The following is a 22,794-nucleotide window of genomic DNA, read 5'->3' as shown; positions in this document are numbered from 1 at the left end:
GATGATCATAAATATTATAGTTTAATGTTTTATAAGAGTGATACTTGAGGATGTCCAGGATAGCTGGTTCTTCACATCACGACCTAAATACATGCAGCTGTCGAGGATGCAAGTATAAACTAAGCATTGTCTGTGCATAAGTAATTACAAGTGTCTGCTGACGTGATTACGGATTGGATGATAAGTTACATCTGTTGTAAATTATATTAAACAGTATGCAATAATTCAGTATGAAAAAATTGCCAAAGAAGCAAAACTTTTAATGAAAACCCGTCACAAATTCTTATTTTTCGAATTGAAATTCTACATAAATTCATAATATGGGTAAAAAATAACTAAATTTGCATATGAAAATTCTACACGAGTCTTTTCAAAAAACCTTTCTATCGCTATCAAAGAGTTACCATGGAACTAAAAACTCGGAGTAATCCGACTGAAAAGAACGAAATCGAAACGGTACTCTACCAAACTACGAAAAACTGTACTCCATTTCTTTTTAATGCAATGCACTCGACCAAGATCATCCTTTTTTTGTTGGAACGTTCTATCTTGCTCGATTAAGCGGTCATCTCGTTAGCGTATTTTCCTCTGCTGGTTTAGCGTGCACGAAATCGTGGAAAAAGTGGCTGCTCGTGCGAATTAGCGTGCCACACGAATACCACGTTACGAGTAATCAAAGATACTGAAAGAGAGAGAGAGAGCGAGAGAAAACGAAATGGCCATCGGGAATTTATACGGACCACCGGTACGAGTCTCGTCCATGGGAATTAGACGGGAAACGATTCCGCGAAACTTTGTCGGCGAACCGATCGGCACACGATTATCGGAAATCGATGGAAATCCTCTTTCGTCTCGACTCTGCTCTCGTCTCTTACGCGTACATGCTCCCTCGCTTGATCGAGTTCTCGTCTTCTCTTCTCTCGTTACCCGCTCGATTCCACGCGAGTGTGTTTGCGAGCGAGCTCGTGTACACAGAGCGCGGTTTCCAACCGGAAGAGAGCGAAACCGCGGAAAAGAACATCGTAATTGGAGGGTAAAGCACGAGTCATTTGCTTTAATCGATTCTTTTCGAGAGCATTCGCGAGCCTCGATGATAAAGTTGAAAGGATATTAATCAGATTTTAATTTTAAAAAGCAACGTTCAAAGTGTCTTTTTCATTTTTCACCATGGTCTTGTAGTTCTTTATTACATTAGGAGCATAAGTAGCAAAGTATTGGTAATACTTTCCAGCACCCATGGGGTGGAGGATTTTAAGAGGAAAAATTGCGAACGAGAAGAGGAAAAGAAAAGAGATTCCAAGAAAAAAGAAGCATACGGATAAGAGGTCAAATAGACTGGCGTGAAAAGAAAACATTTATTTTAATCGATTCGCTAGAGAAGCTGTGTGTTTTCAGCCAACATATGCAGTCTCATGCGCGATGGAAAAGACGGGAAAAATTGCGGAGAGAGGCGGTTCAATCAACGATATAGCTCGTCGTGGCGGTGCAAAGTGGCTAACGAGGATTTTCGTACGAACTGATTCGCATGCGGGGAAATAACTGGCCGCCACGATCTCGCTGCACCCCATCGGATAGCCGATCGAGACCCATTATCGGAAACCGATGAAAATTCTCTCGTACTCTCGCCTCGATTCGCCGTGCTACGTCACGTTGCCGAAAAAAAGTTTTCTTTCTCTCTTTTATTCGTTCTACACTTTTTTCCGCCATTCGTCCGGCGAACGACGCTTCTCATTTGCCCGTTGCCCGATTCGTATCACCCCGGGCAGGATATTGAAGGTATCTCGCCCACCATCGGGTATAAATTCTGACGATTTTTTTCCCCGCGAGACAGATTTTTGTTGGCGGCTCGTTCGGTTCTCGCAGACAGCGTGAAAAATAACGGCGATAAAAACCAACAAGTCACGACTGTGACGTCTGTCGATCACGCTATGTTTCGCGTCTATGAATGCTGTGAAAAATGTCGTTGTTTTGGAAGAAGGTACATACCAGGTATTGCGATAAGTTCAGCTCAATTTCTACCCCATCGATCCCTTCGTAATCTTGCCTATCTACCACAATTCTAAACGCGTCTGTTACAAAACACCACCAACAGGATCAAACGTATCGATGCCTGTTAGCTGTGTAAAAAAAAATTTTTTTTCATTTCCGTAGCCACAGCCCGATATCGTTCGAAAGTGGCGCGGGAGGAAAACGATATACAGAGAGCGTTGGCGATTATCGCGATGAAAATTGTGGCCTCCGGCCAAATGTCGCACGGGGATAAAGGTCTAACCGCTGGTTGGCGGGAAATGCATCGGACTTGTGCACCGGTGTGCCGCGTAAATCCGAAAATTCATTACTGCAGCTCGCGATTGTTCGTAGCCGGGACACGCGCGGCGAGTTTCACTCGCGAGTACCGCCGGCATTAATGGGCCGCCGTCAGGATTTACAAGAGGGTGCGCGCCGGCCATTGTTGACAAGCAAATATAGAATTTTCACGATTCCGCCGATGGAGCGAGAGCCCCATAGCTAGCGCGAATTAATAACTCGATCGTAAATTACGATTACCGGGGCCGGTATTTAGAATTCAAATGACCGACTGGCCGGGGGTCAGGCTGACGGTGCATTTCGCCTGATCCTGCCTGATCAACGGCTCCACCTTTTCCCTCGTTAATGACGATAATCCAATTCCTATGAATTTATTACGAGCCGATAATAAACAAGGCCGTTTGTTTCGGTTAATCACCGACCTGCTAATGTGCATGACAGGTTATTGTTGTCTGATTATTAGCGGAATGTGTTTGATTAATAGAAGCGATAGAGAGCGTGAAAGTAGAAATCCATAGTTTGTTATAAAGAATGCTAGAGCCATTGTAAGTAGAATATACCAGAGGCAAGCAAGTAGGAATACTAAACATCTGCGTAACTGAAATATAATGAATCAGGATTTGCAAATTCAAATTACCTCTTAAAAATGACATCTACTTTCTGCAATTTATTACAACGATAACTGCAGATGATGGTGGAACTTTGGAACAGTGGTATATGCGCGAGGTTAGTTAAATCCTCGGTACGTTGCCTGCAGACTAGGTTACACCTGGCGTACTCCTAATTTCGCGATTATACTACATCGTGGTAGGTACGTATCTTGTGATTACGGTCGCAGATGGGCCAAGCTATAGCAAGTGTTGTCTCTTACCTTTAATTCAATCTGCAATTCAAATTTCTTATAATAAATAGCACGAAAGAAAAGAAATTCAAAGGTCTCGCGATCTACAAAGTGGAGAATTTGTTTCAGAAGGCGATGACGCCGCGGAGGACGAGGATTCCTATCTGGAGGAGGACGACGTGCCTTCGGCTACGATAGCCACGGACACAGAGCTGATCTCCGAAGGGGGCCCTCATCTCCCCGTCTTTCTCACCGAACCAGTCGATTCTTTCGTAGTGAAAAATAAACCGGCCACCCTGCACTGCAAGGCTGCTCACGCGTTGCAGATCTACTTCCGCTGCAACGACGCGAGGGCGGAGGAATCGCAGCAGCAAGACTTCGTGGATCCCCATACCGGGACCAGGATAGTCGATTGCGAGCTGAACGTAACCAGAGATCATATCGAGGAGTACTTTGGCAGGGACAAGTTCAAATGCGAGTGTGTTGCCTGGTCAGGATCCGGACAGATCAAGAGCCAACCGGCGACCGTCGACGTTGCTTGTAAGTAGCGAAATGATATTCAAATTAACACAAAGAAAATTGAAAGAAAAGTGCCGTGATAAACTTTGAAGAGAAATAGAGAGATACTTCTCATAATTAAATAGTATGATTCAGAAAATTATTCCAACACGCAGTTGCTTAATTATTCCAAGCGACGTACAAGTCCAAGCGTCGCACAATGATCCAAGACGTCTCAATTCTTCCGAGAACTTCACCGATAAATATTCACTTCTCGACAGTTGTTTGCCCTGCTGTCGGTGCAGCCACGACGTTCGCCTTGCCTCGCCCTCGCCCCTCGTAATTATCTTGATTCTCCTAAGCGAGGTCATTATTTAATTCCGACCCTTAATGGGAGGCAACACAATGACCGGCGACCGTGGAGTTTCTAAGAGAATCAATTTAGGAAAGGATCGTTTGTTGCCTTACGTAACGTGCCTCCCGAACAAAAACTTGCTCCGTGAAAACGGCCAAGATAAATCGCTGAAGCTACTTCAGACTCTTGCTAGTTTCGTCACTGAAACGAGCCTAAACAACAGCGAAAAGTCTCACAAAAGAGACCAACATCCGTCATGTTCGTCAAACTTATTTTTTAAGAAACAATTTTAGATTGAAATCTTACTCAGAATTTTTTGAAATATATTTCTTTCTTTTTTACCTGAGTAACTTTCCATACGATCGGATAAATGACATCTTTTTTCAGACTTGAAGAAGCAATTCGAGTCTCCGCCGTACTCCGTATCGGTGGAGGCAGGCCAGAGCACGGAACTCAGGTGTCTTCCTCCTGTGGGAGTGCCACCGCCGAGAGTGTACTGGCTAAGAAATAACGTCCCCGTCGACACGGAGTCGGACACGCTTTTAGTGTCGAGCGAGGGACACCTTTTGGTTGGCCAAGCGAAACTCAGCCATCAGGCGAATTACACTTGCGTCGCGGAGAACATCGCTGCGAAAAGACTGAGCGAACCTGTCAGCCTGACGGTTTACGGTAAGGCCCTCGCCTTTAATATTTCATTGATACGAGGGAACCCTCGTTTCGTAACTTTTTCCGGAAACAACGCGGAAACTTTTCGGGATGCTCTTCCAGCGATACGATACCGGAATTACGAAGCACCGTTTAAATGTCACTTCTAGAATTACTAATGAAATCGTGGTTCAGCAGGCTTAATTTAATCCATTACAAATTTAACTTGAGCAAGTCTAAAGATTGTACAGAATTACCTACGAAGAGTTCTGATATCTTTAAAAACATTTCAAGATCAAAAGCAAAAACCCTCTAATTTGATGGCCCCAAGGAAACTTTAATAAAATGAAAGCAATCTTATCGATCCTGTTCCAGTGAACGGAGGATGGTCCTCCTGGTCAGCCTGGTCCGAATGTCATTCGAGATGCGCGAAAGGGGGCCAGAAGAGGACGCGAACTTGTACGAACCCTGCGCCAATGAACGGGGGCCAACCGTGCCTGGGTCCGTCTCAGCAGAAGATGGACTGCAACGCGGCCTGTCCCGGTGAGTGGTTGAATTCGTTAGCTTAGTCGAAATGAGATTTTCACGGAAGCATCACGGTTCGTTAACGTCGATACGCGGCGAAGATTTCTTGCTCGTTCGACCACCGTTGGCTCGTCTATTTCCCGCTAACTCGGTGGTAGTTCGAGCGAGAAAGCGCGCGCGTAGGATCGTCTTCTCCTCGTCGCGAGGAACGACAGGCAAGCAGGTTTTGCTACGACAAACCAATATTACCGATGCCGAGGAAAGTAAAGCCTCTCGTTTGATTTACGAGCTTCCCTCCTTCCCTCTCACGGTCCCTTAACTGTCGCGTCCCCGTCTCCGTTTCTCGACGCTCTTAAATTGTATTCACCTTTCGAAAACGCTCGCGACATCCCGAAGACACCTGCACGCCGCATCCCCACGCTCGCTTCGGTCGTGCGGCGTGTATTGAAACGGTGCTCGACGAGGGCAATGCCCACGGGCGAGGAGAATCGAGCGGGCTTCGCGGAGACGCTTGAAATATTAACCCCTTGCGAACGTCGAGTCGCCTATACATTGCTACAGTTACTCGCATCGGCTACCGTTACTACGAGTTAACTAAAGACGCGAAAAGAATCACGAAACAAGGGGTTAATCTTGTCAGCGTATCGCATTTCTGTACGCACCTGTCTCTCACAAAAAATGTTCAGTGTTCGCTTTCCATAATGCACCCATACGTTTGTTTCTGTCTAACGCTTGCTTCGGAACAGCCGGCACGTTGGAGGAGTTCACCAATACTCTAGGTAAGTGTCCTCTTCGATGTGAAAGAAATCAATCGCAATGAAACGGAAAGAAATTCAAAGAGGAATTTGTAAGTAACGCTCGAGCGATCGAATCGTTCGTTCCCGGAGATCAAGGTGTACACGACCACGCGTGGGTTCGTTCTTCTTTTTTCCCCATCGTCGTACGAGTCAATTAAACGAAAAGGAAGCGGACGCGTAACCGAATTGACGAGTATGGCCTTTAAACAAGACTCGGGGGGATATGGACGAGTTACGAGTTGCGATACAAGAGTTACGAGTTAGTCCGTTTCCCGGTGGCTTTTTACCCTCGTTTTACCTCGTTTCGAGTCCGCTTTAACGACTCCGCCGTAGACGATCGTTCGATAAGTTTTCCTTTGTTTTTCTTTGTTACGTCAGTGGTGGACGGAGGATGGTCCAGATGGTCGGCGTGGTCGGTGTGCGGGACCGATTGCACGCACACCAGAAGAAGATCGTGCGACGAGCCTCCACCCAGCCACGGTGGCCGACCTTGCCAGGGTAGGGACATCAGCGTGGCGAATTGCACCGGCGGCATGTGCAGCAGTAAGTCACGAGTTCTTTCCGAGACTTGTCACGACTTTCCTTGGCGATATACCTTTCGCTAGACGCGATGAAAACACGCGTTAACTTGCAACTTTCACCTTTTCTTTCCAAAGGGTTGAGTGTAAGATTCGGCGTGAGTTTCAAATAAACAAGATGATAGAGTTATATTATTTTTCTTACGTTCGATCATTTTTTATTTTCCAGGTAGCAACGCGAAAATGGGTGGCGCGCACCTGACCGAGGAAGGTAAGCTGAACAAACAAAAACCATATTTCTTCCGCGCTTCAATCTTCCCCTGTCTTCCATCGAAGAGAAGAAAAGAATCTTTTTCGCCGGCTGAACGCGTCTGTCTTCTCGACAAAGAGAATGTTCCGCGAATAAATCAAGCGTGATTCGCGATGCAACCAGACCAACCCCCGATTCGTTCCGGTCTCGCGACGACGCGCGAAAATCGAAATAAAACGAGTCGAGTAGAAGGCTTAGGGTGCGACCAGCCGCGAAGAAAATGTCCCTAACTCGTCGCACGACATTCTTCGATGGATTCTTCACGGCCTGTGAGCGCCGTTTATATTCACCGTAGAGCCCAAGCTCGCGATCTGATACCATTCAAATCGACCGTCTACCGTCGTGAAAATAGAACAGAACGAGCCTATTCAGAGCCACGGTTCTCTACAACGATATTCATCGATTCAAATATATATTAATGCGCCATCGCAAGGCGTCACGAGTCACTTTAAGCCGTACGCGCAGCGGAACGAACGAAATAGGAGAAAATAGCCGGCTTAATGGACCGGACCGGAACGCCTCTCGAGCAACCAACGAAAACGAGAAAAACGGATTTCATGATTTTTACCTTCTCTATCCCGTTGAAAAATTGAAAATCAAAACGAGTTTGCAAAGTTCTGAATACGTCTGAAAAATTCAACTACAGAAATTCATTAAAACTTCAATATACTAATTAAAACACAATCCTCTCAAAGTTAAATTATAAATTTTTCCTACTGAGTTGTATGCTTTTTTTTCATTCTCTATACAACATGCCCCAATTTCAATTCCTCGTCGCTTCAAGTCAAATCAATCATCACGATGTTAGACAATTTCAACTCAAAGAAAGGGAAGAGCTTCTCTTCCCAACGATCCCCTTCGATCTTGTTTGCCAACGATGTTTTACGCGCGAACGAACAGCTTCGAGCGGCACCCTCCTCGTATTTACTTTTAATTACGCGACTGGTTAATTATTGACGCTTCGCGAGGGCGCCGCGACGATCGTCGACCCTCGATCGGTTCAAACAGTCGTAACAATAAGGCAGTACGTAGTCAAGGGTGGCCCAGTGATACATAAAGGGGGTGTTAAGTATATAACTCCCTTAGCAAAAAGAATAATTATTTTCAACAATTTTTAAATTGAAGAAATTGTCGAAGAGAGAATACCTACTTGAACGTGCAATCTATCGTATGCACCAATTAATTATTTTTGAATCTAAATTTCTCCTGTTGTGCAACCAGTTACATGACACCCTGTAGATCGAGACAGCACCCTCTGTTAGAGGTGAACGATTCCATCGACCGAGCTACATCAAAGTTGCACGCGATACGGTTCGAGATAGCTCCTCCCCATCCCCTTTCGTCGCCGACGGGGTGGGCCGCTTTAATATCGAAGAAAATTATGTAATCGGTAGCCGTTACGCCCTCCCCGCGGCCCTGCGACCAGGGAAATTGATCGTGCATGCAAATAAAGTGCCATTATCCCGTGGCGAAGGCTCGAACGTGTACGTTCGATGGTCGGCCGTGGGTACTAGGATGGGGGTTAGCCAGAAAACCACCCTTTCGAGCCACGAAGCGAGCTCGATTTTCATCGAAAGCCGCGATAAGACGCGCGACCGATTGCGAAACGTTGCGACCAGCTTTGCGAACGATTTTCAACGAAATAGTTAAGGTCGAATGGACTGGCAACCACGGTACGAGGGGGTACGTGAATGTTTTCGCTCGTTTTCGTGCACGAAACTCTACCAGTGATTCTGATAAAACTGTTCAATTTTGCATTAAATTAACCCTTAGATGGGTGCGCGCCTATATACACCTCCATTTACATCTTTAGATTTCAAAGTTTACACAGATTCGAACAATTTTTTAAGTCTAATTATATTGATTGCCGTTCTATTTCCACGATAAAAATGATTCTTCCCCAATCAATCTTCCTAAAGTTCCACACCTTAAATTCTTCCATTCTCGATTCGACGTCAAATTCAGACGTACCACCCTCCCTTCCGCGCCATTCATAACCGCACGAAGTTCTTCGAAAGTGGTGCAAAGTGTTCCTGAAAGACCCTTGCATAGCGAGGGGGTGGGAGAGAAAAAAAGCGGCAATCGGTGCCACGAGATTTCCAACCGGGGGTTGCCGATGAATTATAGGCTTCAGATACATTAGCCCGGGGTTATGAAGCGTTATCAATTGCCGCTAAGAAAATAAATCTCCGCGCCCCTTTTTTTCAGACGCTCGCACTCGCGGAGGGTGGAAGACGGGAACGTTCTCCACGCGAAAGCTATACCGGCTAACGACGCGGAACTATCTGCGTTTTTAGGGAACGCGTCCCGTTCTCCCTCGCACGACTTCGTACGCGTTTTCGTCGCGGCCCGGCCCGGCGTGCAAGTATATTGATGTTCGAAGCACGTGTCCTGGCGGGTCGCACAAGCGTGCGCCAAGCAGACGCACATGATCCCGCGGAGCAAGATGCCGTGGCCCTTGAAAGTCACGTACCGGGGTTACAACCGGCAATGGCTTTGACATTCTAAAATTGGAAGAAGCTTAGGAACGTCAGCCGCCGGTTTCCTCTGGTATTTCTTGAAAATCTTCCAAGCGACCGCTCGCATCCTGAACGGCGACAATGAGCTGCTACAGAGCTGACGAAGATTTTTCATTTCTGTCATCGACGAAATTCGAGTCACGAGCTACTTCGATGAAGTACCGGCTAGGATACTTGACAGTGGAAATAAATCTCAGCGGAATGGTTGTCCAACGCGTTTTCCGGGGATGTTATTCAAAATTTATCCCGCTTAATCCCGCGACACGATTCGTCGTTACGTAATTCATGAAACGCGGTTGAATCTCGGTGAAACTTTGCGTGTACGACGGAATTCAATCCTGATTTCACGTGAACGTTAAGAAAGAGGATCGTTATATCGTGACGCGATCGCTTCTCTCTCTTTCTCCCGTTCGTTTAATCGCTTCCCACATCGCGTTGTCTCTCGCGATGGCCACTTAAAAATTATTATTCCGTTCGAACGGTATGTTATACAGCTGCTTTTACTGCGGCCCCTTAACGGCCGCGATAATAACGATGCCAATGTTTATCGCCGAAATAAACGGTCCGTTGTAAAACGATAAAACCGACAGAGAAGAAAGGAAAAAGTGGTCGGATGAAGAAAACGAGCCGTGTCCTCTTAGCGTTAAATGGAGAGGAAGCGAGCTTAAAAACTTTCCCACTGCGATGCTCGTCGTAATATTTAGCGCGACGCGGGAAACGTTTAAAAACTCTTCGTATCCCCGTGGTAGAAGAAAACGAGAAAAAAGGGACGAGGAACCCCTGTTCGCTCCTCAAACACGTTTCGTCATAAAAACGAAAACAGGGAAGAAAATGTCGTATAGGTAGAAAAGTTGCCGCGTAAATTATTCATGAATGGTGGTCGTTGGTCGTCCAGCGAGAAGCACGCTTCGCGGATACGCGTGAATTACCGACACCATTTGCACGGTACGTCTTAAACGGCTGCGAGATCGTATCGCTTAGTGGACCCCTTAAAACGAGGAATTAACGCCAACCCGTTTACCGTAATCTCCGCTCCAGCGATAATCTTTCGGTGAACGGCTTAACGCGACAGACTAACAAAGTTTCGAATTAGCGGGCTTCGTTTCTGGTTGCTTTGAGTTGCCATTTTCCACGCGGTCCCGATTCCGCGAACAGGAAATTCCGATATATGAATGAAACGGTACTCTTAGACAGCGTCAATCGATTAATGATTCCTCACTTTTCCTGCATCATTATCTTCTGTCGATGTAATAATTGATTCGTGAGATACAAGAAAAACATTTCGTTTGATGTTCACAGCGAATCGCCAGATGGACGTGGCTCTGTACATCGGTTTGACTGTCGCGTGTGTGGTAATCGGCGGGCTGGCATTTTTCTTAGCGAAGCTTCTGAGACGCAAAGGTCGGGACCATTCCCTTTACTCCATGGCTCGTAACGGTAAGCATTTCAAAGATGGAGAAAAGAAATCCAGCCGCGTTGACTCATCGCGAACGAAAGAGTGAAACGCGTGACGTTCGTGTAATTACGTTCCTGCTCCTGCTGGGTTCAAGCTGCTGCTCTTTTAGTAGAAGAAGCTAACGTTGCATTCGGTCCTTCGTTCGCTGCACGCGATCAGAGTGACACTGTTTCGAAGTTTTATCGACACTACGCGTTCGCTACTTTGATCGGTATCGATGAAAAATGATATTCTGGTGATTCGATGAAAGTGGCGAACCCGATGGTGTCGTCTGAAAAATCGAAATAGTATCACAGCGGCGTCTGTCCGCAGCGCGCAGAGATACCCACGAGCCGTGGCTCGGCGGTGTGCGTTTCAGAATTCCAGCCGGAGTTCTTCCCGGACCAGGACAAGAAGCTGAGCCTGCAACCGGACGTCACGGCGACGAGCGTACCGGCCTGCTACGAGTATCCTTTCGACCCGAAGCTGTCGATGTCGAGATCCCTCTCCGAGCACCATTACGACGTCCCACACCTCTCGATCGCCCCTCAACCGTCCCCAATGTCGCCGACGCCCAGCACCTCGACCCAGGAGTCCTGCAGCGACAAGCAGATCCACTCCGACTGCGAGAACAGCGTCACTAGCTCCTACCCTTCCTCCGATTCCACGTACAACGTCGCCTCGGAGAGCGTACGACTGCAGAAGCTCGAGACCGGAAACGTGGCCGGCGCTGCGGTGAACACGCGCGGTGCTCTCCTGGTGCTCCCGGACGCGGGGATCTCGATGTCGGTGCCCGAGGGAGCCGTGCCGAAACCACTCAGAGAGGAACTCTACTTGGCAGTGCTGAACGAGGATCGCTTTAGGCCTCGATTACCCGGTAAGTGGTGCGTGCATTATTAATTGGCCTGTCTGTGTATGACGGTTGCGCGTTGCAATCACTTCGTCGGTCTAATTTCACCAAGATTCGATTGACATCTATTTGCATAGAGTGGACCAGGTGTCTGAGATCGATAACGATTAGAAATATTCGAATTGTCATCCCTCTAATTGTAAGTGATCTCCAAAATTCCTACTTCCTTTTTTGTTCCCTCGATCCTTGAAATTGCACGCGTCTATAAAACGGAAGTTGGACCTCGCTGTTTCCCGCAGATGGTATCACGCAACTATCCGCGGTGGTGACGTGCGGCCCCTCGTCGGCGACCTTCAACAAACCTGTGATCCTTCAATTCGAGCACTGCGCGATGCTACATCCAGCCACGTGGGAGCTGAGCGTCTGGGCGTGCGACGGTCTCAGCGTGGAGGACGGAACGGCGATCGCATCCGCCAAGGATCACCAGTCGATTACGTGGACCAGGGTGTTGACGTTGGGTAACGAGACGATCAACACGCCGTTGTTCACGCAGCTGGATCACGCGGAGGCGTTCATCGTTACCGAACAGCTGAGAGGTTACGTTTTAGCCGGACAGAGTTGCGAGAACGTGATCGCTACTAAGAGATTGCGACTGGCACTGTTCGCCAGTCAAGCTGGCCAATGTTGCGTCAGGGTGTACGCGGTGGAGGACACGAAGGCCGCGATGAAGGCGATCGTCGACAGGGAATCTCAAACTAGGGGTTACCTTTTGGACAAACCACGGACATTGCTGTTCCAAGACAACGGTGAATCGTTGTGCGTCAGCCTGGAGGAAGTTGGCAACGAGTGGCAAAGTAAATCGCCGACGGAACGGCAAGAAATCCCGTTCAGGGACGTGTGGAATTGTTTGGAGAACACGAAACACGTGACATTCGGGTTGGACACAGCGTTCGGGCCTAGTAGCAGCCGAAGTTACAAACTGCAGGTGTCGCAGGGTAACTCGGACACCAGGCAGGTGTTCAGGATCGTGTACGACGGCGCGAAACAATTGATCTCATCCGGAAGCGTGACCAGACCGTTACGAGAGGTGACCGTGGTCAGCAGCGGGCATGCTAATAACGCGACCACAGACTCGACCACCTTGAGACCGTTTCGGTTTACCAGGTCCCTCAGGAAGCAGCTATGCCAGTGTCTAGATCCGCCGAACGCTTTGGGCAACGACTGGAGAATGCTGGCGCAGAGGCTTCAAGTTGACAGGTTAGCTATCTTACGACGACAGTTGCGCGTTTACTTGACCGGCTGTTTGCGCGGCTACCGCTAACTGACGGTTCAACGCCGCGGGACATCGGTGGTAGTTCCTTTTAAACGTTGGACGATCACCGATGCCTCGCGTCTATTAAAGGATTTCCCTCGTATCTTTCGCTCCGACGTGGATCTTAATCTTTTCGCTCCGGGGAACGTTAGACGCACGATGCTGGAAGAACGGGTAGCATCTCTTGACAGGCATCGATTTTCGTTTGCTTGTTTTCTTCGGTAACAGCCGGTTATTTCGAACCTCGGAACCGGTGATGAGCAGTCGAGACTTGTCGGTCTTGCGTGGATCGGTTGATCGAAACGGTAGCTCGATAGGTAGTTTGTTGTTTCACATTTTATAAGTCGAGATCGGTGATATAAAGGAAAGCTGTAACGTTCCCTTCGATTTGCAAGTCCATTAACTATTTTGCATACGCTCGCTCGTTATCGTCACGAATGTTTAGTTTATGATATTATCGGTCGATTTCCACTGAAAGATTTCACGACGGGAGCAGTTATCTTGTTTCCTTGACACCTTGATTGCTACGTTTTTCATATTTCCGGCTGGATTATTACAGTAGTTAGAAGAGAAAGACACGCGGTTCGCTTTCGATTCACAGGTACATCAACTACTTCGCGACCAAGTCCAGTCCGACGGAGCACATTCTGGACCTGTGGGAGGCGAAGCATCACGAGCCAACCGCGGTGACCGATCTGTTGAATCATCTTCGCGTGATGGGCAGAACGGACGCGGCTACCATTTTGGAGGCGCAACTCGGTCCCTGGCTTTGAACGATCGAAACACTAGACGGCTTAGGACTCGTATCCTTCGGTGAGTGAAAGCCCAAGAACGATCAGTGAATCAGTGGGTGACCGTACGTTCAACGGGTGGAACTTTGTTCGAAAGTGAAACTGAAACTGGTTGGCCAACGGAGAAACACGAGTGTTCTCCGGACGAATCTCATCGAAACACTGCCTTAATCGTGCGGGACTGTCTCTCGCGACAATTCTCTTTCCTTGTACATAGAAAACTTCCGGTTGTAAGATTGAACGTTGCTCGAGTGGCACGGTTTGAGCCGCGGGGAATTGGATCTACCTAATTAATCGTGAACGAAGTAAATTAGAGACTGTGCATTTAGATGGGTATATATGTGTACATAAGTGATAAGGAGCTGGCGAGCAGATGCAAATGGATTATTATCCATTTAGATGCATGTTTATATAAATATAAATATATATATATATATAATTAGATAGATAGATAGGTAGAGGCGATGTAAGAGGAAGGAGATGAAAGAAAAAACGAACAGAAGGTAAAACGAAACTCGTTTTTTATCAATTTGTTATACGAACGCACGAGGCACACGCGAGTGGCCAATGGTATTCCTGGAAGGATCATCGTGCCAAAATTCTCACTCTCGGTTTCTCGACTAGACGAACGACGTTTACGTTCATGTTTCTATTCGGATGTTTGTTGAAACGAGCCCTTGCGCTTTCTTTCGTGCACGTCGACAATACACGCACCGCGTCGTGAACAGACGCGGCTCGATCGCGCAGAACCTACCCTATTTCACGACAAATCTGATGATTTTTAAATCGATCCAAGATTTTTATTTGGAAGAATTGTATATTTGTTACTTTCGACGAATAAAATATTCTTGTATACCTCGAGCTATCGTTCATTCATTTCTGCGATGCTTTCCCTCTTCCTTTTTAAACAAAATATCATTCAGATTTTCTAAATTTTCATCGTCAATGAATGAGATTAAAATAAGTCTGACGTAGACTGACACAAGCGTGGATTAGTCTATCTTAAATCAAAATATACATCGAGTAGCTCGGATTAAGCTTAAAAAAACAGGGGATTATATCTGAATTGGATCCACAAACACGGCTATAACACGAGGTGAGTAACCAAGACCCAAGGAAAAGATAATATCTAATTAACGCGATAACTGCCGCAGTAAAGATGCGATACAAAAGTAATCTTCGATGTCTGAAGAGGAAGAAAGTAACGCTGCTTTCGTCTGATGCAGCGATTCTGCATCGATCGCGAGCCGCCGCATTTCTGGCGGGTAATCATCGCAAAGTTTCGCAGCGACCATCACGTTTCTCCATTACCGAGTTTCGATTCCGTGATATCGGATAACTGTTCCAACCGCGCGTGATGCGTGCACTTAATACGTCTCCGAATTAGTTTGAAACCTTTTAGCTCGATGGTATCGTTCCTGGAACAGCGAACCGACTCGTTGAAAGTCTCAGAAACGAGGAAGCACGAAACGAACAAGAATTTTTCTGCCTTTTTATCTGGAAGTCGTTTCACAATTATTACGAAATTTGTCACGATACTTAATTCTATACGAACAGATTTTTATGGAATTTAAACGGAATAAAATGCTCGCGTCATGATACTTCCTATATTCCAGCCTCTTCGTACCGAGAACCCTTCGTTCACAGAATTTCCTGCATCGTTTGACAAATTTCCAAGTGTCAGCGGTGAAATACTTTTATAAAATCTCTATCCCGGGGTACATTTGTCAAAAGTTCCGATAAAGACCTCTCAGAAACAAGCAGCCGGTTACGTTGAGCCCGAAACGAACGGCTCGAGAGAGAAGCCGGCTCTTTTATAAAACATTCTCAAATACCTGCGGCAGTCTGTCAAGCAGCGAGGTTCATTCAAAGGTGCGAAACCTTATATTTCACCGGGGCCAGGAGAAAGGAGAATTGCATTTCCCTCTGTAATAGCTTCATAGAACACGATTTGTTACGGCGTAGCGCGAGCCACGCCACATAAATCTAAATAAATACAGTTCCGTGGCGCGAGCGTTCGCCATGAAACACGCGAGCCGCTTCAATCAAAACCGTGTACCAGAGAATACCTTCTTCCTGATCTATCGTTCGCCGAATGGAAAAGGATACGAATGGCTTATGGCGGGCGCATTTTTCACGCGGATCATCGATAATTCCCGAGCGAAAGCCTCTGGATACGAACGGCTTTCGTTGGGATATCGCTTTGTCCTCTTCGCCCGCGTCGCCTTATCTCGGACGAGGTTGAGAGATGCGACGGTTCTCCTGGAATATTCCTGGACTCTTCGGGGCTGCATAGCGCGCCGCGGACGAGAAACGCGCGACAATGGACGTCGAGCGTAGCAATTCCGAAACGTCGATACCAGTCAAGCGTACACGAGCTTTTGCGCTTCTGAAAGCTTTGCCCAGCCCTCGCTATGTCATTCCGCCTTCTCTCGATACTGGATGAAACGTGTCGTTAAGCTTTAGCATCGTTGCTAAAGCATTTGCCTCGATGTATTTTACGACAACGATTTCCTGCTTATTTTAATAGCAGAAGTCCTTTCATCTCAACACTTTGATGGCTGCATATTTTATGAAGCCAATGGCTCTCTCGTTTTATGTATTTCTTTTTTTAAGCTAGAAAAGAAATTACCGAGAGAATTGTAAATTCGAAGTTTAAATTACTACGCAATACTCTCTAGAATCCTTAAACTCAATCTTTAAAACGTCCATCACTGTCAAAAACACTATGCGAGTGAAACATGCCCGATAACCTCGGCTATCTTACAGGAGACACACAACATTTATGCGTTGCTGCCGTTGAAATAGACTAATTTCTCTGGCATGGACCTCGTTTTTTTTTCACAACGTTCGAATGAATGGATCTCCTCAGACCCTGTCTGTTCATCTAACATTCAAACATCGTGCTACTTGACGCGATAACCCGTGTTTCCAGAGATAACGCGAAATTCTTAACGATAGAGCGTCATCTTCGAGCAACGAAAAAACCTTCTATTCTAATTCTGTCGATCGAACGAGCTTGAACGTACAAGCTTCGGTTGCACAAAAGGTACAGCTACCCGTGTTCGGTCGATTCGCAAACGGGCGTCGACTGTAAACTCTTTATTGGCTGAAAATGGAACGGTCAAAGGGAATGAGACCTTTGCCTTCAACGACGTCGGGCAACGAGCGAAACGGGCGTCATAAAGCGTTCTACCAGCGAGGAATCTGGCCGCGCAGGACGAGCGCGATATTTAATTTAAATTCCAGCGTCAAGAGTACCAGCCGGAGAGGTAGAGTTTCTCACTTACCACTGCAAATATCTGGACACCATCTTGTTACTTTTATTATTCATTAACGCGTCGAATGTCGAGCTTTAAACAGGATACTTCGATAAATTTTGGCAAAAATTTTAGAATAGTTGCAAAAGGAGTAATGAAAAAGTAGTAATCTTTTGGTAATTTTCTAAGGATGGCTGATAGAGTAGATGAGTAGGCGAAAACTCGGGAAAAACAGGAAAAGGGCGTGAAAAAGGATTCAGTTTCTCACGACAGGGACGGGTTAGCCTGTACGAGAAATCCCATGGAACTCTATTACAGGAAGAGTCTTGAAAGAAGGCTGAACGAGTGCCGAGCGAAGAAGCCGCGCCTTCTAGAAAATTAAAAACCGTCTCCACTTGATCTTCGTTCGCGGAACACCGTGAAGAGCGGCTCTCCGACCATCTTGCCGCGTCGCGTCGTTGCGTAAACGTAACGGAATGCGTACAAGTGTTTTTCAAGTGTTCCAGCATGTTGCCGGGTCGAAGGAAAGTCTAAGTGTCATAAAAATAGCTCGAAAGGAACGGTTAATTCTCCCGCCAGAACGCCGGGATATCAGCTTCCGATGGTGCTTTTACTATTCGCATGATCGCGACACGGACGCTTCGGTATGCCGAATCCTCATTGATATGCGTCTACCGGCGATCGTGTCTTGATTACAACCCTTTCGACCAGAGCTTCCCAGAGTCTTCGTGTTAAACATGCTTGAAACACCTCTGGTTCAGCCTGACACTCTTTATTCGGTTATCCTTTTTTACAACGAACCCACACTGATCGTTATGTTATTTTGTACAATTGTGTACAAGACGAACCTATGAATTTTAGAAATATATATAATTTCTAGTGAGATATTTCATTTCTGTGATTGGGAACCGCTGAACGAGAAGGTATCCTTAGAGATTCCCCTTGGCAGCTACATTAGACGATGGGATTTTCTAAATACCCGTCATTACGTGCCTCCGTTGTATCGTCTGGCTTTCGAATATCTCTTCCCATCGCGCAAAAATATGCTCGATTCGTTTTCGTATTCAAGATCCTAGCGACGATTCGGATGATCTAAACGAAACTGTTCATCGAGCATCGAACCAGCCTTGATTTTTCATCCGCAAAAATGTACTCGTGCTCTCCGCTCGATCAACCTCCCAGACTGGTTTCGAATCGACGAAAAGTGGGATCGTTTTCAACTGAACGCTCGTCGCGATTTTATGTGACCATTCCGAAAAAACAACTCGAAATTATGACGTTCTGCCGGTGAATCGTTGATTCAGTTCATTCCTGCCAGGTCGATTTGTTGTCTGCGATAAGAACGAGGAGATCACAGTTTCTTTTTAGAGAATTAAAGGTCTGAGAAATTGATAATTTACACCAGCGACTACTTTTCAGACACTGTTCAGAATAGAATATCTCGGTTAAAATTAGACTAAATAATTTGAGGTTTCTTGAGAAGCTATAAAAATTAATTCACTAAAATAAGTATTTTGTATTTAATTGTAATTTTTTAAAACGATGAAAATACATATTTTAGTGAATTAATTTTGATAGCTTCTCAAGAAACCTCAAGTTATTTAGTAATAACTGTAATAAATGTAAAATGCAATAAAAATGATTTTTAAATTCAAAGACCTGGGCATTGAAATACAGGCTATCATCGATGGTTGACGATGCAACGCGGTCGAAATGCGGTTCCCTGTTCGGTAAAGGGACACGGGTGTAAATTACAATAACGTGGCGTGAAGGCGAGTGTCCGTTCGGAGCCGGCCGACATATCTCGCGTCATCCACGCGACACTCGACGACTTATTGGCATGTCGAATCGTCATTAAGGGCACGTCTGGTCCAACCCGTTTCTTTCGCCGACGGTGCGGTGTCGCGTATTTTTGTTGCCCGGTCACGTTCCGTGTTCTTGTCGTGGTTTTTCTTGTCTCTAGGCTTTCGAGTAGACACGCGTGACATGGTAACGCGAGAAAGCCTAGCCGATACCGAATGACGGACCATTTCAATTCTGTCTGCCTTCGACCGTTCCTGTCTCGCCTAACCGACGACCATTTTCACGTACCATCTTAATTCTCGCTCACATTTCAATTCGACTCGTTTAACCGAAGAAGTATAGCAAAATTCCAGTGAAAATGGAATTCAATTATTTTCTCATAGAATTTTTCAATCGAATCGTTATCGGCGAACACGTTAGATAATTCAGATCGTGTTACAAATTCGCAGGTTAAAATTTTTTCCAGTTCGATGAATATAACGCAGCTAAATCGTCCATGGCGAATCGCTCGGAGCGGTTTGCCTCCGTTTTTCCGAACTTCCTTCTCGCGGAGGATGTTAACGCGGCACGAAGATTATGGGTTATCGACACTGTTTGTCATGCGTTACGACAGAGCGGGCGGAATCGGCTTGGCTGGAATGTTCGTTCACTTTCATCGCGGCTCGCGTCGCCAGGATTTTACACCTCCTCGAGCTCGTCGCCGCGAGCTGTGTGCGAGCACGCGGGGCTGAGAAACGCGTGTAAACGGCGCCGAGGAAAGAAACGAGCCGAGCTCACGGCTCGTTACGTCCGAGAGATCGATTAGAATGCGCCGAGCCGAACGAGATACTCGTACCACGGCGAATAAACGTTTTCGCAGGTAATTTGCATTATGCGTGATATAATATATTGGAACGAGGAAAGAGATCCCTGAGTATTCGTGATCGTTAAGGGGACCATTGCGCGTCAATGTTGAACAAGTTCTGAAGGAATGTTGATAACGTAAGGGGGGAATTCGTTCGTTTCTCATTTGCGACACCGGGATGTTTCAATTCTACGACTATCCATTCTAGCGGAGGAATGTTTAACGATAGTACTTCGTTCGAGTAGAAAGACTATAAAATCCAACACATCTAATTGTAAGCAATCCAAACGCCTGATAAATCTACGAAGCAAACTTATTGCTTTTTATCTACCTTCCATTTATTATATCTGAACTATTAAGCAACAAAGGGCAGATAATTCGAGGTATCTAAGCGAACTAATGTCTACCAATTTCCTGCAACACCTGATAATTTAAAGTGCAAGCACCGGGTTCATCTTCCGTTCAAAACACAGAGCCTCGGGTTGATGGATCGCTTGATCACGAACCAGACTCTGCAACTCCAACTCCGAGGCATGGAAACGTCTCACGCGATCTTCAAGCTTACGGGTGTACACGGAAAACGTCGTATTCGGTAAATCCTCGGAATCCCAAGAGTATATACGTGTAAATACGACGAACAGAGAAGATTACCAACCGTGGCTCGAGAGACACACGCGGAGTCTTGACGAGGGAACGGACTAATACGTCTAGCGGTGCTTCGAACAGAAGGAAGCATCGGCACGTATTTACAATCGTGTCTGAATCGAACGTCACGATATCGTTGCACGCTACACAATCGACTTATTACATCACCGACGGAACAGGGATTGTATATGAAATCGATTTCACGACGACTACTTGCTACCGTCATCCTACAAAAGACTCTGCTGTCGGGGCTCATCCCTCTTTCATCCTCCTGGAAGAGCATGTACCAGCAGCCCGCGGCGTTTCTTCAATTTCCTTCTCTCGTTCGTTCGTATATTACGAGAGAAAGATAGATAAAGGGAGACAGGGAGAGAAGGATTGACCACGGTAGCCGCAACAACGTACACCCCGGGTAAACAGAACGTCAGCCTTCTTGTTCCGCTCATTTTCTTGATAAACGGCCCTATCCCGCAAAGAATCTCCTAATCGCGCGCCAAGCGAATCCTTCGTGGGCAGGCGTAAGCAAGCAGCGGCGAAGAAAGGAAGAATCGTTTTCACAGATGATTAACGAGCCAATCTTCTAACGTTGTTCTCGCCATCGCTTCCGATCCTATGAATGGATGTCCACCTTGCTGAACTTTTTCTTCTTGGAGAGGAAAAATAGAGATTGAAGGAAAAAGTGTACGAAAGTGTACAAGAGTCGAAGGTTTTCAATTGTAATGAAATTAAATAAAGGATTTGCGTCTTCAATTCGTTAATCCTAACCATCCAATCGATTTCTTTCCCTTCTTGAAAACTTAATACCTCGCCTATTGCTAACATATCATACCCTCTATATCTTGGAATCAAATGTATCCGATACTTAAGAATCACTCGTTTCTTGATACGAGTATCAATTCCTTTCTCAATCAAAATCACAATTCCCGACGCTCGTAGTAATCCACTATCCGCTCCGCTTACACGGCATTAATTCCAACACCGTATCCCAGAAACATCATCGGAGAGAATCAAAGCTGTTACGATCTAACCGCCCACGCGATCGGCATCGAAGGAGATCAATAACGACGAATCGAAAGGCGGAAACGGGCGCGATCGCGTTACCCGTATAAGTGTACTAACGATCGAGTACCTCTACGGTAACCGATGGAGATTTCGTTGAAATTTCAGCGGGTTTTCGTGATCGAACGATCCGTCGACGAGCCAGGTACCCGCTTATCCATCTTCGTTCCGTCCAGACACGCTCGCGACTCGCTCGCTGCCTCCCCCTTTGGACATACATATGTATCCGGTGTTCCGAGCATTGTCAGCCAGAGACCCTGAAGGCAGTAGATAAAGAGCAAGACGGATACTCGTTCTCGAACTTGCCAGCTGCGAGCCCACGCGAATTTGGTGACTCACTTTAGAGCATGCTTTTCTGTATGTATACCTACGCGTTCGCAGCGCGTGTCACTCTCTCGTGAATGGTTCGCCTGTAAAAGAGGGAAGTGACCGTATATCTGGGAGGATAGAGAGGCGGGTATCATATTGTATGCTTAAACCTTGCTATCCGATAAGATCCTGAAAAGCAGTGATAGACGATTCCGCGCCACTTTACTTCGTTCCTTCTCGTTTCTTCCCTCTTCTGTTCTTATTTTTCCCGTTTTTCTGCCAGACTCTCATTGTTTCGCGAACGGTTATTCATATGTATGAGCCGGGCAGAAGAGGTAATGGGATGCCGGTTGGTCGGCTGGTTCGGTTGGATTAATAAAAATGTTTGTCGTGGCTTCTTTCAAGCGTGGCCACATCGAGCGGCAATGATCGAGAGCAAGAAATAAACGAGCCGGCTGCGAGCGGGCAACGTGTAGCCTCGCCGTGATTATCCTGCGGCCGCGGCTGGAATTTAACGATCGAGTCGTGAACGTCTGGACTCGGTGGACGCGCGTAATGAGCGAACCGACGAGACCGGACCAGGATAGACGTTGGGCAAGCCGAGGATTTTGTTGAGAAAATTTTAGGGTTTACTTGTGATTAATGGCCGTACCCACGAAAGTTGATGACCGGGATACAAGTTAACGAGGGGAATTAGTAGTTTTTCGAAAAAGTTTCGTCTGTTAAATAGTCTGGTACTTTCAGAACGAAAATGAAATAATAGTTAGTTTCGAACGATACTTGCTAAAGAAATTTACTCGCATTGTAAAATCATTAAATTTATTATTGAAGTTTACCAGCTAGATATGTTTCGTATATGCGAACAGAGCTTCCTGGTAGTATATTTGATCCAAGCCCGGATCTCGCGTGAAATTTATGAACTCCTTTAATAACAACAGACGAACCTTCATTTTTCAAACGCACATATATCTCTACCTAATCCTCGTTTCTGCTTGTACCAATTGCGACAGTAATTCATCGGTGGCTGCAGCCCCGAAGAAGGACAACTGGGCCTGTCGTGCTCGAACGCGTTTTAATACCCTTACACAACGGTTCTCCTTTGTTAGCCGCATCGACACGTCGCCGTATCAAGATCCATTTCGTTCTAACAAACGCGTTGTCCCCCTTTAAA

At 46.3% G+C, this 22,794-nt stretch overlaps 1 protein-coding gene and 1 long non-coding RNA gene across 15 annotated transcripts in view; one reads left to right on the top strand and one right to left on the bottom strand.

Annotated features, from left to right (window-relative positions):
- Positions 1-14,564, top strand: part of LOC114879617 (netrin receptor UNC5C-like) — a 34,928-nt gene extending 20,364 nt beyond the window's left edge. The window contains exons 3-11 of one of the 2 annotated variants that reach the window (XM_029194686.2): positions 3,281-3,688; positions 4,389-4,670; positions 5,022-5,189; positions 6,347-6,511; positions 6,716-6,757; positions 10,615-10,752; positions 11,130-11,627; positions 11,900-12,857; positions 13,514-14,564. In XM_029194686.2, the coding sequence (XP_029050519.1) occupies positions 3,281-3,688; positions 4,389-4,670; positions 5,022-5,189; positions 6,347-6,511; positions 6,716-6,757; positions 10,615-10,752; positions 11,130-11,627; positions 11,900-12,857; positions 13,514-13,685 (2,831 nt within the window). In that variant the 3' untranslated portion in view covers positions 13,686-14,564. Of the gene's footprint in view, positions 1-3,277; positions 3,689-4,388; positions 4,671-5,021; positions 5,190-6,346; positions 6,512-6,715; positions 6,758-10,614; positions 10,753-11,129; positions 11,628-11,899; positions 12,858-13,513 lie in introns of both variants that reach the window. The other variant, XM_029194685.2, reaches the window with a different exon arrangement.
- The window catches only part of LOC114879615, a 187,619-nt gene that overhangs the window by 58,050 nt on the left and 106,775 nt on the right, over positions 1-22,794 (bottom strand). The gene's annotated exons all lie outside the window — the stretch shown is intronic.

This window comes from Osmia bicornis, chromosome 6, assembly GCF_907164935.1.
Source record: "Osmia bicornis bicornis chromosome 6, iOsmBic2.1, whole genome shotgun sequence".
NCBI lineage: Eukaryota > Metazoa > Arthropoda > Insecta > Hymenoptera > Megachilidae > Osmia > Osmia bicornis.
Note: the sequence above shows the minus strand (reverse complement) of the source record. Positions and strands in the feature narration are given on the sequence as shown.